Consider the following 17,193-nt stretch of genomic DNA (forward strand, 5'->3'; position numbering starts at 1 on the left):
CACACAGTACAGGAGGTGAGGCTTGTTCCCATGGTGATGTCCTTGTGGGACCCCACACCCCTCACCTGGTTGCACTGTTTCTTCAGCTCCTTTGACCTGCACAGCTCAGTCTCCAGTGCACTGTGGCCTTGAGGCAGCCCACACACTTGGAAGGGCTCAGAATAAGAAGCCATCCCTCAGCCTTAGCTTCTGCCTTCCCACCCACCTAGAACTCTACCAGGGAGCTTCCTATTTACAAGGTGTCACTTTTACTGGCCTCCCAGAGGTAGGGATTCCAGATAAAGTTGCTAGATTGAAAAGCAGAAGGTGAAATATCTATGCATAACCCAACAAATGCCCCTTTAAAGGCATAGAAACCACATATCCCACATAATCCACCCTGGGGAGTTTGTGCAAAGCGCTGTTTTCAGAGGGTGTAGGAGGTAGTTTTCATACTATGGTATTTATAAATGTTCGAAAAATGTCAGGCCTAGGTTGGGCAACCTGGCTTGCATAGTTGCTTAAGACTGTATTGAAATGTAAGAATGTTTTTTTCCTTTATAGTAATTACACAAGAAATTCTGAAAATAATCAAAACAATTCTAACTATATTAAAAATAGTCAGACTCCTGAGCTAACTTTGAACTGACACTGCCCTTCAGACAAGCAAATAAGCAGTGAAAATGAACATCACTGAGTCATTTTTGGAATGTGTATAATCATTTTTCATCGCACATATTATATAAAGTAATATATTATATAATATATGATTTGTGCCTGAGAAGAAAAAACAAAGAACAGCAGGAATTTCTCAGTTCCTTGTTCAACATAAAAACTTTTTATTTATTTGTTTGCTTTTGAAGCAGTGTCGCCCTAGAGACAAGGCTGTTCTGATACTCACGGTGGTTCTATCTGAACTCCTTGAATCCTCCAATTGGAAGCATAAACCCCTTTACAAGGACTTGCAAAATTCTCACCATGTATCTCTTAAATAGGAAAGACCCTGTCGGTGTATTAGACATATTCAACCCTTTTGACATTGTTATCTACAAAGTTCACGATCAAGAATTTGTATAGTTGAGGTTAATAATATACAAACCATCATATTATTTTACATGAGTTTATGATTGTTGTGTTGGGCTGGATTCCTAGTTAACCTATGGCTGAATATGGCCAGTGGACCTCAGATTGGTTGCTGTAAATCTATAGACTGACTTACAAAATTAAGTTAGAGTTGGTTAGAATTTACCTGAATGTGGTCAGGTTCATTCTATCATTCTCTGAATTGGCAACCTGTCTGCATTAAAGGATAATAAGAGTCCTGTAATAAAAGCACACATTTCACTTTTTAAAGCCTGGCCCTTTCAGTTTCTTTATACAGGCATTTAATATCTGAGAGCTCTTCACCTGTTATGTTATAGGCCACAGATTACTCACGCCAACCGCATTTATATCGTGGCTAGAAAGAGCTCCTGGTATCTTTGAAAGAATGAGGAAGACATTGTTGGTAAGGACCTGTCAGTGTCTTCCATCCCTGGCTGAGTCCTTTAGGTGGAAATACAGACAGCCATGTTGGGGAAAGGACAACTAGGCAGAAGGGTCTCAGTCATCGGCTTCATCCTACCTTCTCAGACAGATGAAGGCTGCTGCACCACTCAGCGCTGGCTTTTACCATAAGACAGGGGACGTTAATACAGTGGCCTACTATGCCCTTGGTGTAGCCTCACACAGTTCTAGAGAACACCAGCCTATTTGTTGCATGGGTTGAGGCGAGCATGTCAGCATGTGTTACTTTCTATAGCGAGATGAAATGAGTCTCCCCACCCCCGAAACAAGCCCCTCCTTAGGAAAACAAACACTTGTAAGTTTATTTTAGAAGAACTTGTGCAAAACTTACATAAATATATTGTGACAGCGGCTGTCATACTGCATATATTAGGGAAGCACTTTGAAATCTTATGCAAATGCACGGGTGATGTATACACTACTGTGCACCCTAAAGACTGCCCCATGTGTTCTTTGTGCCAAGGAAAACACGGACATTCTCCAACTTGCTTGGAGAAAAAGTCGCTGCAGCCCTGTACCTTTCTTAGCCTTGTTCTCTCTGCCAGGGAAACACGCTTTAACACACTAACCCCAAAGACACCAATGGAATGAGGAGGCCAAAAGTTCATTTCTCAAGAACATTTGTGCTTATAAATTTCATAACAGCCGTATAAAGAGAGCAGTATCTTTTAGATATAAAATAAACAAGTTTCATGTTAAAACGATTTCCTAAGTAAACCCAGCAACTAGCACAGTAATCAGTTAGTGGTCAGATCACAGCTAATTCTGATTGGTTGATATATTTTTGAACTAAAGAAGGGCCAATATAATCGACCAATAGCTGGGATATGAATACAAGCCCTTTGTCTGTGAGGTAGCCCCCATTTGCCTCAATGAGACTCCTCTTGGCTAATGAGTGATTGCCTCTCTTACAGGCATAAGGATTAATTATACAGCAGCTGATTCTGCATCAGCTTAGTGAGACGGTAGCTGGATGCTCTCCTGTGGTGTCTACAATGTCTCCAGCCATGGGCTCTTGGCTAGGTTTTCAGTAGCAGTCACGGTGTACCAACAATGTTGTTATTGTTTAAAGAGTATATTGCATTGTTTTATAGGTAGCTCTCTGATGTAAGCTGTTCACAAACTCTGGGTGAAACTCCAAGGCAAAAGTTTCCATCTCACTCCTAAATGTTGACAAGTTTTTGAACATTTGGTGAGGGCATCAGTGTATCATGTTTTGTCTGTTTGAGTGTGTGTGTGTGTGTGTGTGTGTGTGTGTGTTTCTGGTGTTGTAGAGCAGGGGATAAACTTGTACTCACACCCTTCTCTCCCCCTTGCTCCCAGGCAGTCTGTGTCTCTAAAATAGAATAATGTCTACTACGGAAATTACCCTGTCAGTAATAGAAGAGATGCCATGGTGGGGACACTCTTACTGTGTCACTAATAAAGTATGCCATCATGGTGAAGCCTAGGCGATCCCAGGAGGACCCCACTCAGAAATCAGTATTTCATAGACTCTACAGCATTTTACTTTAAAAAAAGGAGACAAGCCTAAAACTTTGCAAATGGAAGAACCAGTGGGTGTGTCAATATTCTTTATAGAAACCTGAAAACACTCACAAATGCTCCTTTACCTTTAAGAATCACAGTTATATATGTAGTCAGTGTTGTGGATTTTAAAAAGGTAAAAAGTTGTATAAAAGTTATTTCACTAAGACAACAGTTTGGGGTAAAGTATTTGCATGGCAGTTCTCTAGAACCCCCTAATAGCTCTGTCATGTAATTTTCACAGTAAGACACGTTCTGGATATGGATGCATGTTTCAGATGACAGATCGAGGGAAAGAATAAAACAGTCCAAGGGACGTTATGACTTCAAAATGTCTATGAAACCCTGTTTCTCTATAACAAGAACAGACTCGGGTCCAGATTTAATGGGAACCAGGACAAAATTTCCAGGTTCTAAGTTAAGGAAAACTAGAAACTGGCATGGCTCAAAGGAAGGAGCCCATGGCACTGAGAACTCACTTCTCCAGACCCTAGAGGCCTTACTACATGGAAGCACACGCCAAGCCTTAGTTTGTTTACCTATAAATTTCAAGAAATAACATAATCCAGTAGCAAGAGCTTATACAAAGTACAGGGGCGTGTTACAGATGCTAACCCAGGGCTCGGAGTGCACAATCTAAGTGTTGGGTCTTACAAGTGTTTGAGGTCAAAATAACTTAAAGGCATGAAACTATACACATTGAGATGCTCCCTTACACTGCTGTTCTGAACTTAGCAACAAATAGCATCTCCAGAGGACCTCCTTTCTTATTAGTATGGCTTCTCAAAAAGTTATTTCTTTGTTTGCTTCTTTGTTTTGGTGCTTTACGAGACAGAGTTTCGCTTGGTTGTCCTGACTGTTCTGGAACTCACTCTGTAGTCCAGAACTCTCAGATCCATCTGCCTCTGCCTCCTAAATGCAAGAATTAAAGGTGTGTGCCATCAGTGAGTGGCTAGTTTCAAGACTTCTTAACCAGCAGTTGTTCAAATAAAATCTTCTTAAAGCTGCTTGTACATAAAAGGCACCTGAAATATTTTATTATCTTTTGCTAACTTAATACAATGTATTTGATCATGTTACACTGCCATTCTCAGGTTAGCTTGGTTAACAATGTTGCAGCTCTTTCTGTTCATCTGCCTACCTGTGTCCAGAACATTTGCTTCCAGGGTGCACTTCTGCAGTACTGACTTGAGAGGAGCTTTTAGTCACATCCTAAAAGATTTGCTTCAGGTTTACTGATCACTGAAGCCTGATAGTTCATTTAGTCGCATTAGACATCCTCTGATTAGTGGTCAAAGACACGTGTAGTACCTTCCTATGCATCATGGAGAATGTCTGTGGTTTTCCTTTCAACACTAGGGTAATCTGGATAAACCCTAGAATGTCATAAGTTATAGACTTTTTAAAAATCCATAACTGTCACTGACACTGTGTCATTTTCTAAAGTAAGGTGGTCATTGTATTTATCAGACAAACGTTTTCATTGCCTTGCTTAATAAGTCTATGCTGGGGCTTCTAATCTTTCATGGAGAAAGATTGGAGATGGCCAAGCAACTGATTAATTAACAGTGGACCAGCTATTCACTCTGACTCCAAGCCCAGCCAGGCAAATGTTCACCAGCTGTGACCTCGTTGAGATAGCTACTTACTTGGATTCTAACTAAGGGTGTCATGAGGCTTTTGGACTTCACAATACTGCCCTAAGTTGGTGACCAAGTCATAATCACATAACCTGTGGGGGAAACTGAAAACCTAACATTGACTTGATATTATCCTAGGAAGAACTCAACTCTTTATAATAACACACTGTTTCTTCAGAGGCCAGTGCCTTATGACTATGAAGTGTTCTGTACAGACTCATGCCAAACACTACTGGAACTGATCTCACCATAGGATGTTGGCCAGATTTCAAAGGATGTTCAAGCCATGGTAAAGGACCTATGGCCTTTCTGCACTAGTCGCTTCTAGTTTCTACACTCTGTTTCTTTTACTGGTTGGCACTAGTACCATTTCGCCAGGCCATTTTTCTGGCAGAGCCATAAGTTCTGCACACTGCCACTGTCTCCCAGATGCCTCAGGGGACAAAGCAGTCTGAAGTGTAGGAGGAAGTGGCATGGGCCAATGCCATTTTGCTCCATGTTATTTTCTTACCCTCTATCTGCAGGGCTTGCATTGCAAGAGTGACATTACTCCTGGGAGATGCTCCTGGGAGATGCTGTGGGAAATACTCCTCAGCATCCCTTGTGCTATAGCTCCACAGGTGATTTCTTCAGACAAGCTCGGTGAAGTGTTTTTATCTCATCTAAACTCAGAGTAGCTTTTCCCTTACCTGCCCCTCCCCTCACTAGACTTGCTCAGACTTGTCAGAGAACCGGCTTTGGATAAGGCTGGGACCTGCCACATCTGGTTTCCACAGGCTGTGCAATTCCTTCCCTTTTCATTATGTTTGCCCTCAATTAGGATTGCCCTGAACAGCTGCCAAGAGAGGGCTGCAGCCTGATTGTCTCCAAAACACAAAATTAAAATTAGTAGACAAGACCAATGTCCAGAGTGTCACTAGTTGAATTAATAATGCAAGAAATATCTAGTCTTTTTGGGCTGTTGGAATCCAGGTGTCATAAGATCATTACTCTAGAGGACTAGATGAGTACAATGGTATCCTTCCATGTTATCAGGAATAAAGACAAATTCACAAGGGGCAGTGGTTTTAATAGCATTATTCTGCAGTATGTATAGCAATATTATTTACATGTAATCTACCTATATCTATCTATCTATCTATCTATCTATCTATCTATCTATCTATCTATCTATCTATCTATTTATCTATCTATCTATCTACCTTTGTTGTTTTTGCTGTTGCATTCTTTGATAATCTGGCAAAAGTGAATAAAAGAGTGCTTTTTGGTTTTTGGTTTTTTGTTTGTTTTTTCAGTCTTAATTATTAATATTAACTTTCCTATCACACAGCACACAGAAAATTTATCTATCTACAGATGTGTGTGAGTCACAGAGAATAGAAACTAATGAGACTACAGAGTTAAAGGGGCTTCAGCAGTGGGCAGACAGGTGCACAGAGTGAGCATGTGTGTGGATAAAATAACGAACCCAGACAGCTCCAAACAGCTCCAGAGACGCTGTCCTGTTCCGGCTTCAGGAGAGTCAGAGTAGAAAGGGGATGTCCTCAGCTGCAGGGCCTGATCCAGGGCAAGTGGGGCAGGTACTTGTCCAGAAGGGGGCGTCCAGAAGGGGGCGTCCAGGAGGGGGCAAGCAGGGAGACAAACTGACAGCAGGCAAGTAGGACACTTGAAAGCCCAGGGACAGTCAGGAGTTCTGTTTGCGGTTCACTCACACACTGGTCATCAGATAGTCATTATGGGGCTGTTGCCATGGCAGAATTAGGTGTATATCACTTCATGGCATCCCAGTGATGGAATTAAACCCGTTCTTTGAACTGCCCCATCCAATGAATTCTTTGGCCTGGATCCCCTCACAAGAATTTAATTGCCTTTCAGTAATTTATTTTAAGTTGAGATGTAATCTTATTTTTCAGTGATGTCTGCCAGAATACTGCACCTAAGAAACCTTCAAAGAATTCTAAGTACAATTTATCAAAATTGTGTGTGTGTGTGTGTGTGTGTGTGTGTGTGTGTGTGTGTGTGTGTGTGTCTGTGGTGGAGACATTTCTAGAAACATTTTAGTTAAGAGTAATTCATTGCAGTACAACCAATATTTTTATAACATTAAGAAACTCCAATAGAGCGCCAGTATCTTTGAGTTATTTTTAGCCTTAATTGACAAGTCAATGAGTGGACATTTAGTCAACCCCAAATACTTCTGTTGTAACTATGGTCTCACTGTGGGGCTAGCCCCGTGGAAGATAGAAGAAACTGTGTCCTTCTGTTCTCCTTGAATTTTCAACCCTGTTTGCGACAAATTGTGGTCACATGAATAACTGTATGGAATATTCAGCAAGGATTAACTACTTTAGGTGGTCAAACTTGAGTTAAAGGGCTTTAGGGAACCCATTCATCGGTGGTAGATAGTGTGTGTTTGTGCTATCTGGTATTTTTAGACCCTCTCCGACCCATCAGAGGTGCACATGAGACTTTCGTCCTGTTAAGTGCAGACAGAGAAGCTGGGGGAAGCTGCAGGGCATGCTCTAGCTGTGCCATGGTGTTCTTTCCTTCTTTTCAGGGATGGCTGTAATTCACAGGAGGTGTGACTTCTGAACTTTGTTCTCTTCATCTCCCTGGGAGCAGGCCAGACTGTGGGGAGAGCACTTGGTGTGTCAGCAGTGAGTTTGTGACAGCTTTGACTACATAAATGACAATGAAAGGATGAACTCTGATTTAAAAAAAATGGAGAAATAGGGAAAAGGGGTCATAGGGGTCATAGTCTTTCATTCTCTCTCTCTCTCTCTCTCTCTCTCTCTCTCTCTCTCTCTCTCTCTCTCTCTCTCTTTGTCTAGGTGGTAGTTACAAAATCTACCAGAGTGGTCTGAATGGTCTCTTCAGTGGTTTTGATTGTTTATGTAGTGATGGGGGAGGAGATGTTGAGAGAGAGGGCAAGCTATGCTTTCTGGCATAGTGGACAGACTCTCAGTCCCACCCATGTGCTCAGTGTCATCTTGCTTGGGACAGAGCATTTAGGCTTCAGCTGACCCTTACCTCCTACTTCTGTGGAGCTGACAAATCAGTCTAAACAAGATGGTTGAGTCTCTACAATATTCCTCCTTCCTGGGGTATTTGGTTTGAAATATCATCTGACCTTGGTCCCATGGTTACTTCTAAAACAGAGGGGGGATCAAATGTGAGTATCCACAATCACTTGACCTTTCTTCACATGACACATTAGACATATTCATAATTTCTGTGTCTTCAGGAATAGAAAGTTTAAACTTGGGGTAGAGCAAGAATTTCTGATTTTTCCTCTTTAAAGCAAAAAGATAATACAAAAGCACAAAACAAAATCCTTAAACTGTTGCCATCCAGCTAATCAACAGTAAAGTTCCACAATCAAGCATTCGAAGGGGAGGAAGAGACATATTTTATGTTTAACAATGTTGGAGCAGTATTCCTGGAAAATAACATTATTTGAACATTGGGCATTTATACTGCTCACTTTGTAGTTAACCTGATACCTATTTCAGGAAAGTGTCCTGGCTCTGCCTCTCTGCATTAGAAACCCAATACCATCTCCATCATGTCTGGAGTGCTCCCTTCTGCAGCTGTTGATAGATGAAGTTGAGTTTTGATATCAGCAGGCACAGGCCCCACAGCACATGCTGTGTGATCCCCTCACTGAGATCAGAACAGACAGTTGACTATATATTTTGTGATAATCTTGGAGTATGATGAACAAATTCTTTAGGAGTCACGTGAGAACACTGATGTCACTTAGAAGATTTTGACATGTTTTTCTTCATAGAAATGGCAAGGGTGGTTCTGACCCACGTCCTAGACTAGAAGCCTATGATGCAAGGATAAGCCATTATTGGTCTTTAAAAATGAGCTTGGTAGATCCAAAGCAAAGGCTTTGATGAAAAGGAAGACACAGATACAGGCATTAATGGATTGTGTAGTAGGGAAGGGGACTATAAGTCTACTCTAAGAAGAGAAAGATAGAACCCTCAAATTTCATAATTGTACACTTGTCACAGCTTGGATCAGATATAATGAAGCAAAGTAGGGTGAGGAGCAGAAAATAATGGAAAAAACCCTAGAATTAAATAAAGTATGTACATGATTTGGATTTTTATTAAAGTAACAAAATATATGTTAAGCATTTTACTTAAATAGGTTCTTATAGACACAAAGTTATGACCAGGGATATCTAAGAAATGGCACAAGGAAGAAGAAGACCTGGCCATTTAGTTCATTAGACTATATATCTTACAGCTGAGAAATTGAATTATAGCTTTTAGGATCTGATAGAAATAACTCAATTTGGATGTTAGAATAGAATTCCCATTTTATCCCTGTCTCATGGTTTGTTGGATGGGGGATAAAGTTTCTCCAAGTTCATTAAGTTTAATTACTCAGTTTTTACTTCGGGGTGATGGCAGTTTACTCACATGACCATTTTAGGGTGATAATAGCACCAGTCATGAGGCCTTGCACAACCCGGGCTTGTCACCATTATCTACAGTGTGTCTATTTGTGTTGGGGGTGTCTCTTCCCTATATTCTCTATTTCTGTTCCCTCAGCCCAGAAACCCAACAAACTACACTGTTTTTCACACTTTCTTTGACCAGTTTGTTTGTTGTTGTTCCTATTATGGGAAATGAATATAACAGACCAAACATCAAGGCCTTTACCTTGGCATGTGTCACGCTTTGACTATTTTCTGCAAATAGGTTTTAGAACAATGAGAAGCACGGCTAGGAAAATCCATTTCTCTCTGTGCAGTGTTTTAACCCAGTTTATAACTTAGGACAGTTGCTTTGCCCACCAGTTGGCTTTGAGTCAATAGCTGTGATGATGTAAAAATTGGGGGCCCACACATGAACTTTGTCACTGAAGACCATTTATTTGGTGACATTCATGTGGTCTCTTCCCTCTTCCCACCATCTCAGTATCAACTCTATTCCTTTCAACAAACCTGGTATAGGGAAAAATCTCTCCAGAAATGGGCAGGGTGTGGCTGATTCATTGTAACTACTCAAACTATCCTTCCAGCTTCTACTTAGGCAACTAGGCTCTGCATCCTCATCAGGAGAGCAATGCCCTGTCAGTCCAATGCTACAAGATAGGTTCTGCCCCGCCCTTCCAATTCTCTGTGGATTCTTGGAGGTTACAAGGGCATCCTGTGTGCACACGGCTGGGGTTTTATCATCTTTCATTCACCACCTTATTTGGGAAGGTGGATTTTTATTATGCAGCAAAAGTAGTACTTCAGAATAAACCTTGACACAAAAACACGTGTGTTCTTGACTCAGTCAGCTAACCAAAGTATCAAAAGCATAGACAGTAGACCTGAGGTAGGTTTCAGGTTCTTGTCTAAAAGTGCTGCTGTCAGAAAAGTACTTGGTTGCAGTTATCACAAATGGCCATCTGTAGAGAATAAGGAAAGGTGTCATTGTCAAGGAAAGGTGAAGGGTTAGAGTCAGAGTGCAGAAAGACCCTTGTCCTTCTTGACTAGATTACTGCACCAGAATTTCAATAGTTTGGAAGGAACTGTGTCAGCAGCTCTTGAGGCTGAATATTGGTCTTGGCTCTATCTGCATCCATGGGCATCTAGTTAGTAGCTAATATATGCACTCAGTAAAATGAGAATATACAAACCCAAGGACGTTTGAAGGTAAGTGGGCACAGAGCACCCAAGCTCTGGCAGTTCATTCATTACAGTCTCACAGTTAGCAAGCAGTCTCTAGAAAAACACAGATGGACTCTGTAGCTCATTGTGTGGGAAGGCTTTTCTTCACACTGAACAAGTTTTTAATAGGATTTTTCTCACTTTCACACTTCTGTAGGACATCAGACACACAGAACTGGTACCTGCCCCCAAAGAAGTCTTTCATTGATGCAAAACTATATCACCTTGTAAGATAAAGCTTCTATACTTGCAACAAAAATTATGTGTGCCCCAATGAGAGAAGAATAAATGATAAAACAGAAGAAGATGGGAAGGGGAAGATTCCTGAGGATAGAGGGTTCCACTGGCTTCAGCAAGGAGAAGGGGATTGATTTTTGATGTTAGCTAAAGCAGGATTTCAGTAGGACTTAGTAACAGGGCTTGGAGGAAATATGGATGCATCAAGGAGATGAAAGGCATGGAGTGTGTCTGTGGATAGCAAAGAATTAAGATACATCAAAGTCCTACATTTATGCTGAAATTGAGTGAAGAAACTGGTTAAGGATTTTAAGGTACCTTAGCAAGGTAGGCTCATGCTGGAGTAAACTTCTGATACATCTCAGTATTCCTGATGATGCAATAAAAGTTATTTACTGTTCTTCTTAATTTAGTGCTAATATCTGGGGTAGATTTTCCTAAGGTGACCATGTACCCAGAATCTTTCTAAACTCTATTCTGCTGGCCAGCCACCTAGTAGAGACAATTGAAAGACTGGAGATTATGGGAAGAATATTTGCTAACCAGGCCTCTGGATGTTTTGCATTATTTTCATTCATTTAAAAATTAACCATGTGACCATGCCTTTCTAGAGTGGGTCTGGAAATATTGAGAGCCAAAGAAAGCAGGGTTTGGTGGATGTGTGGCTTCTGTGTTGCCTTTTGGTTTGAATGGGTTGAACTTGGTTCTATATGAAGTGGTGAGCTATTCCCAGCCTTAGCAAAGATGAGAGTGTGCTAACTGGTAATGAAGGTTCCATAAAGATATTGAGTCTTTCATTACCTTTATAGTTATATCCTGAGCATATATATGGTCGCCTTAAACAAGAGTGCGATAAAATAATGGAATGATGGGTAACTCCTGTAGAGGAGTCGTTTATGTGTATGGATGTATCTAAAATGGGTGAGTGGGAGTGCATAAAAGTCAAGGGAGAGAGAGAGAGAGAGAGAGAGAGAGAGAGAGAGAGAGAGAGAGAGAGAGAGAGAGAGAGAGAGAGCCCAAAATTGAGTTCTCCATTAGTTTCTTCCTTTTGGAGCTCAGGAACCACAGCAGAAGAAGGGGAGGAAGATAGAGGGGCTGAAGACATCAGGAGACTATGCCCCATAGAATCAACTTGACAGGTCCCATAGGGGCTCACAGAGACTAATGCATGGATCATGGAGTCTGTATGGGTCTGAGCTAGGCCCTCTATATGCTATTGTTCGTTTGGTGCTCTTTGAGACAGCTTAACAGTAGGGTTCTTTTGCCTTTTCGTGGGACTCCTTTCCCCCAATGGGTTGCCTCAACAAGTTCTGATATGAGGGTTTATACCTAGTTATATCTTGTTCTGCTGTGGTCAGTTGATACCCTGGGGAGGCCTGCTTTTTTTTTTTTTTTTGGACAGGCAACAGAGGAGTGTATGTGGAGGAGAGAGAAGTAGGTGTAGAGGAGGGAGAAGAAAATAAAGTCAGGATGTATTGTATTGGAAACAAACAAATAAACAAAGTACGCATGAAGATCTGATAGAGCCTGAGGTAACCCGTTACCATAGCACATGCTCATTTTTAGAAATGTTTGCTTCTGCTCCCTTAGCCCAGTTAGCGTATTGCTTGGCTACAGGTTGTAGTTTCCCCAGGATCTCCTCTGAGCTGAATCTGTAGAAGCAGGTTGTGAACTGCAAGTGTGTTTCCCAGCAAGGGCAGGCACTTTCTTTGGAAGCACTAACTGGAATTAGCCTCGGGACTTGGGCTGTGCCATAGGACTGCAACCCAAACAAAATAAAACTTGACTAAGCCAGCAAAGCCAGACTGGAGTTCAAGTTCCTTTAACAGACTCTAGGGAAACACAAAGTACAGTTGTATTAGCTGTGCAAAATTTGCTCTTTGACCTCACAGCAAGGGAAGTTACTGGCGCACACATAATCTTCCACCAGCATTGCAAAAGTGTTGGACCCGTTAACTTTTAGCAATTATGCAATAGTTTCAAACTTTTAATTTTAAAATATACTTTAAAAATAGATGCTGATCCAACAAGAACAGAGGATATCAATGAAAAGACTGCTGTCTGAGCACCTAAGGGACGCCAGCTTACAGACAGCCTTGTGCGGCCAGAGATTTAGAGTTTAAGAAATTGCTCACAGATGAATTTCTTAGAAATCAAAAGCAAGGGTCAGCACTGTCCTAACCTCCCTCCGGAGGTAACCTCTGTGTCTTATGCATGAGCTGGGGCCGAGGCAGGGGCTTGCTCAGACTCATGTTACCCATCTCTGAGGTCTGATGACAGATCTCTGAGTTCAGGTTTATGCAGAGTTGAGGGAGAATTCTCAGAGCAAGCCACAGTTCTTAGGAGATTTTTAATGACTCTTGGTCTGGAAATAATATAAAAACAGGAGTGCATTTTGTGGTATTTTTGAATGTTTTGTATTGGTTTAGGGAACAATCCAACATTAAAGAGGCTTAAAAATAACAAATCTTTTAAGAAGATTTTGCATGACTTCTCTTATTATTTTTCTCCAACAAACAAACAAACAGTAATGATAAAAATGACTTGAACAATTAGGGAATACAGAAACAAAGGACAGGATAGGGTGTGGAGGGGCAAAGCTAATAGTGTCTTCTGCTTACGTGGACAGGTCTTAGGAGGGTAAGAGGAAATGCTGGTAACTTGGTTTTTCCCTCAAAGGACCAGGACCCTTTGAGGCCTATGTTTCTTTTTTACCAAGGCCTCTTGAGATATGAACGTTCCATGTGAGGCAGTGGAGAGCTAGCTCTAAGTATATTAGTAAGTTCTCCAGCTCCAAACCAAGAGAACCCAGTCTTAGGGATCAAGGATGCTTGGGGTAAGAGAAGTCCTGGGAGAATGTCCAGGGCATGGCCATGCCAAGGACCCCAGAGCCTCAGAACCATTGAGGAGTGACAAAGTGCTACATCTACCCCCACTCATGGGGGTAGGACAGGTTTGAGGTAGTATTAGGAAATAGCAAGGCCTTCCCTTCTGGTTTGTGTAAAGGTATTGGTAGTGTATACAGAATACAGAAGATGTCTATTATGGCTTTCTGCCTTAAAATATTTATGGTCTGAAGATTGCTCCTCTATAGAGACTGTTTCTGCTGAGACTAGTTAAACCTGTCTGCTAGATCCAGCTATATACCACAAACATGCCTCCTTGTTTATGTATAATAAACCCATCTGTCCAGCTATATGCAGTAACCCCACTTCCCTAATCACATACATAGAATAAGCACATAGTTCTAGAACCTAGATAACTCGGTTCCATCTTTTCTGTGTCAGGATATTTATCTATCTACCTTGTTATCATTTCTTCACGACCCCTATCAGATCTGTCTTAGAGGCCAAGCAAGGACTTGTCACCTTTTGGTCTATTTACCAAATTTACTTAACTTCTAAAAAATAAGACTTTATTCATAAAGTTCATTTAGGGATCTGTGTTGCATTAGGACAGTCTCAGTGCCAGCCATGGGGTCTGTAGACGTGAACTAACTGGGAAGCCTTTTGAACATTCAGCTTGCTGAACATTCAGTTATAACTCACAGAGACACCATGATCCAGAGTGATGGGAGGTGTCTACATCTCTGCCTTAAAGAAGGAACATAGAGATGGATAGGCAGAGAAAAGTGGAAGGCTGTGGGTCAAAAGGATGAGAAAGAGTGTCGGGGATAGGAAAGGGATTCTTGGTGTTTGAAGGATGAAATACACAAAATATATAAAGTCTTCAAAACCTCCAATATAGGCCTCATAGGCCCTACCAATTCTTCCAGTACTGGCCTTTCCAACCTTACAGCTATTAGTGAGCATTCATCAAGCAGTGAAATGATCCCTGCACACTGGCTTCCAGAGCATCCACCTTTAGCAGGTGGGCTGCCTGCTCTGGTCGAGCTCTCTTTGGGCCATACTCCGACATCTGAAAGCTGTGGCTGAGGGTGAACGCTTATTGCAGGAAGATGACTGCAGAAAGATAGATTTAAAAATCTCAAAGGGGATAACATTTGAAATGTAAATACATAAAATGTCCAATAAAAAAATTCTGAATAAAGAATCTCAGCAGTTAGGAACCCTTTACTTAGGGGATGGGTAACAAGAGGTAGTGACCATCAGAATGGTCCCCAAATCCTGGAGCCACTTGCAATTGATGGCCTGGTTTTGTGGTTGTCTTAGTTTTACGTTTCTTTACTTAAACAGAAGTTGCATATTCTAGGAAAACGGAGATTGTTGGTTATCCTAAGCGTATGTCAAAGCAAGGCCCGAGAAAGGAAATGATGAACAAAAGTATGTATGGTCTTGGAAAGGATTCTGCTGGCAACCTTATACCTGGGGGTCATCTTTGCATAGCTGTGATCTGTAAGGCCTACAGGAAGGATGAAAGAAATGCTTGGGGGGTTGGGGGTAATCCCAGGTTTACACTCACACTGATCAGTCAGCACAAGGACCAAATACTGAAGAAAAGCCTTGTGTTGGTTCTAGACATTTTAGTTATATCGCCTATGTGCACTGACTTTTCTAAATATGCTTTTTTTCTCTCTCTCTTTTCTTAGGGAGGCAGGACACAGTGCGTGAGAGAAGTCTGTCCCATTCTCTCTTGTCCCCAGCACCTTAGTCACACACCCTCAGGACAGTGCTGCCCCAAATGTTTGGGTGAGTGACAGTTTTCAGGTTGAAGAACAATGTAATTTCTTCTCCATGTAATGTAATACTTCTGCAGAGTGTATGTGTACGTTGAATCGTGGCCTGGTAGACACAACTGCTCCTTCTAATTGTGTGAGTGAGCCTCGGCTCTAAGGTCTTCTTAGAAGCTGCTCTTCCATTGCTGACTTCCATTTCAGAACCATGGCATGCTGCTACAACCTGATTAGTGTCCGGTGGGCTGAGTTTGGAGCTAAAGAAAGCATTTAGCTGAACACATGACTGTCGGGAGCATGTGGTAAAGGCATTTTGAAGTAAATGTCTGGAAGACTGTAGGCTAAAATTACCTGATAGCCAAACATACTTGGAAGGATAGGATGCCTGGAAGTGAGAAGCTTGGAAGGAACAGCAGTTGATGCCTGTTGGGAAGGGGATAATATTTGTTATCACACCGAGCTTGGACCACAGACCAGGCACTTCACACAGCTTATATGGTTTTTATCATCAAGTCTTCTCAAGAAGCTGAGAAACGTAGCTCCCGAAACCAGAACTCTCACGTGCCACACAGGCACAGTTACTAGCTTTCATCCCCTTAGAAGAAGGTATTTCTCTCATCGGAAGAGATGCTTAGGGAAGCTGATCACCTCCGGCTTGGATTTTGCTGACTGCCTCTCTGGGTGTCTGTTATTTTGTTATGGTTTCAGGCATTGTTCTCTCCGATCTCTGCCTCCAGCAAAACAATCCTGTGATACAGTTGAGTCAAGGCTTGTGGAGCACATTTCACTGACAGCTGACAGCCAGCAAGTGGGATTATTTTGCAGAGGTGTAGAGTGGAGATCCTAAAATGGAATCCTAAGCTTCCTAGTTCACAGAAGGCCTTGATTGTTTTGTCTTTGAGAGATTTTCACTGTCTCTTACCTTTGGCTCCAGCCCCTGTCTGTTCAACTCCTGCCCTCATTGGAGCTCTCTCCTTTCATTCACAACTTGCTCTTTCTGACTTATTTCCTCCCTTCACAGATTATCACACCTTCCGTTTAGCTTCTTTCGATAACCAAACTGCCAAACCAAAGCATTTGGGTTATACAGTTTTCTCCTCTCTGCAGGATTCTATTGTGATTTCATCTAACAATGCCTGACTTTGTATTTCACGCACGAACTCTTACTTTGAAGCAAATATGGAATAACTGGAAGAACAGGAGAGCTTTGCTCAATGCACTGGGCTAAAGACATTTTCTTGTACATGTGCTTCTACTGTTGTGTGTCCACACGTGCCGCCCTGGACTGAAACCAGTAGTAGATGCTTCCAAGCTGAGGGCATGGTGGAACCCGTGCTATCTGAATGGGAGTTCATCAAAGAGGAGGAGCTGATTGGACATGGCTTGGCAGATGAATAACACTGATTAAAGTATTGGAGTAAATGCTGTTGACTAGAAGTTTCTCACATGAGCAGTGGCTATTGTGTTTGGTACACATTTTTCTGTTCACTTGTGTTTTTAAGGTAGACAACAAAAAGAACAGTAAGTTCTGGGAAATGTGAAGATCATAATTCTGCCAAGAGAGACAGAATTTTTATTTTCTGTGCTAAACCAGAGTGGGATGATGGAGAAATGGCTTAAATCAAGCTGTCCAGCATTCCTCTGAACCACTCCCTAGAATGTTTTTTGTTGGGCCATGATGATTACAGGATTAAAGGGAGATTTTGTGTTCTTTTCTGGTGAGAAGAAACATATCCTCACCACAACAAAAGCAACAAAATAGATAAAGGCAAGCACCACAAAACTTTCTGGTTGCTGAAAGTGGAATGTAGTTTCACTTCTGGTTGGTTGGATACTGACTTGCTCTTACATTTTTCTCTTAACCCGGACTCCTGCATATGGAATACCTCTGCCACTTGAATTGCAGAATTTCCTTCCTTTCTTTGCTCATTTTC

The 17,193-nt window shown here is 41.7% G+C and overlaps 1 protein-coding gene across 2 annotated transcripts in view; it reads left to right on the forward strand.

Annotated features, from left to right (window-relative positions):
• BMPER (BMP binding endothelial regulator) overlaps positions 1-17,193 on the forward strand; it is a gene marked incomplete at its 5' end in the record, with an annotated part of 236,718 nt that overhangs the window by 109,867 nt on the left and 109,658 nt on the right. For both annotated transcript variants that reach the window (XM_080930012.1, XM_080930013.1), the window contains one exon: positions 15,176-15,275. In XM_080930012.1, coding sequence (XP_080786138.1) covers positions 15,176-15,275 — 100 coding nt within the window. The remainder of the gene's footprint in view (positions 1-15,175; positions 15,276-17,193) is intronic.

Source organism: Micromys minutus, assembly GCF_963924665.1.
Source record: "Micromys minutus genome assembly, chromosome: 16".
In the NCBI taxonomy this organism is placed as follows: Eukaryota; Metazoa; Chordata; class Mammalia; order Rodentia; family Muridae; genus Micromys; species Micromys minutus.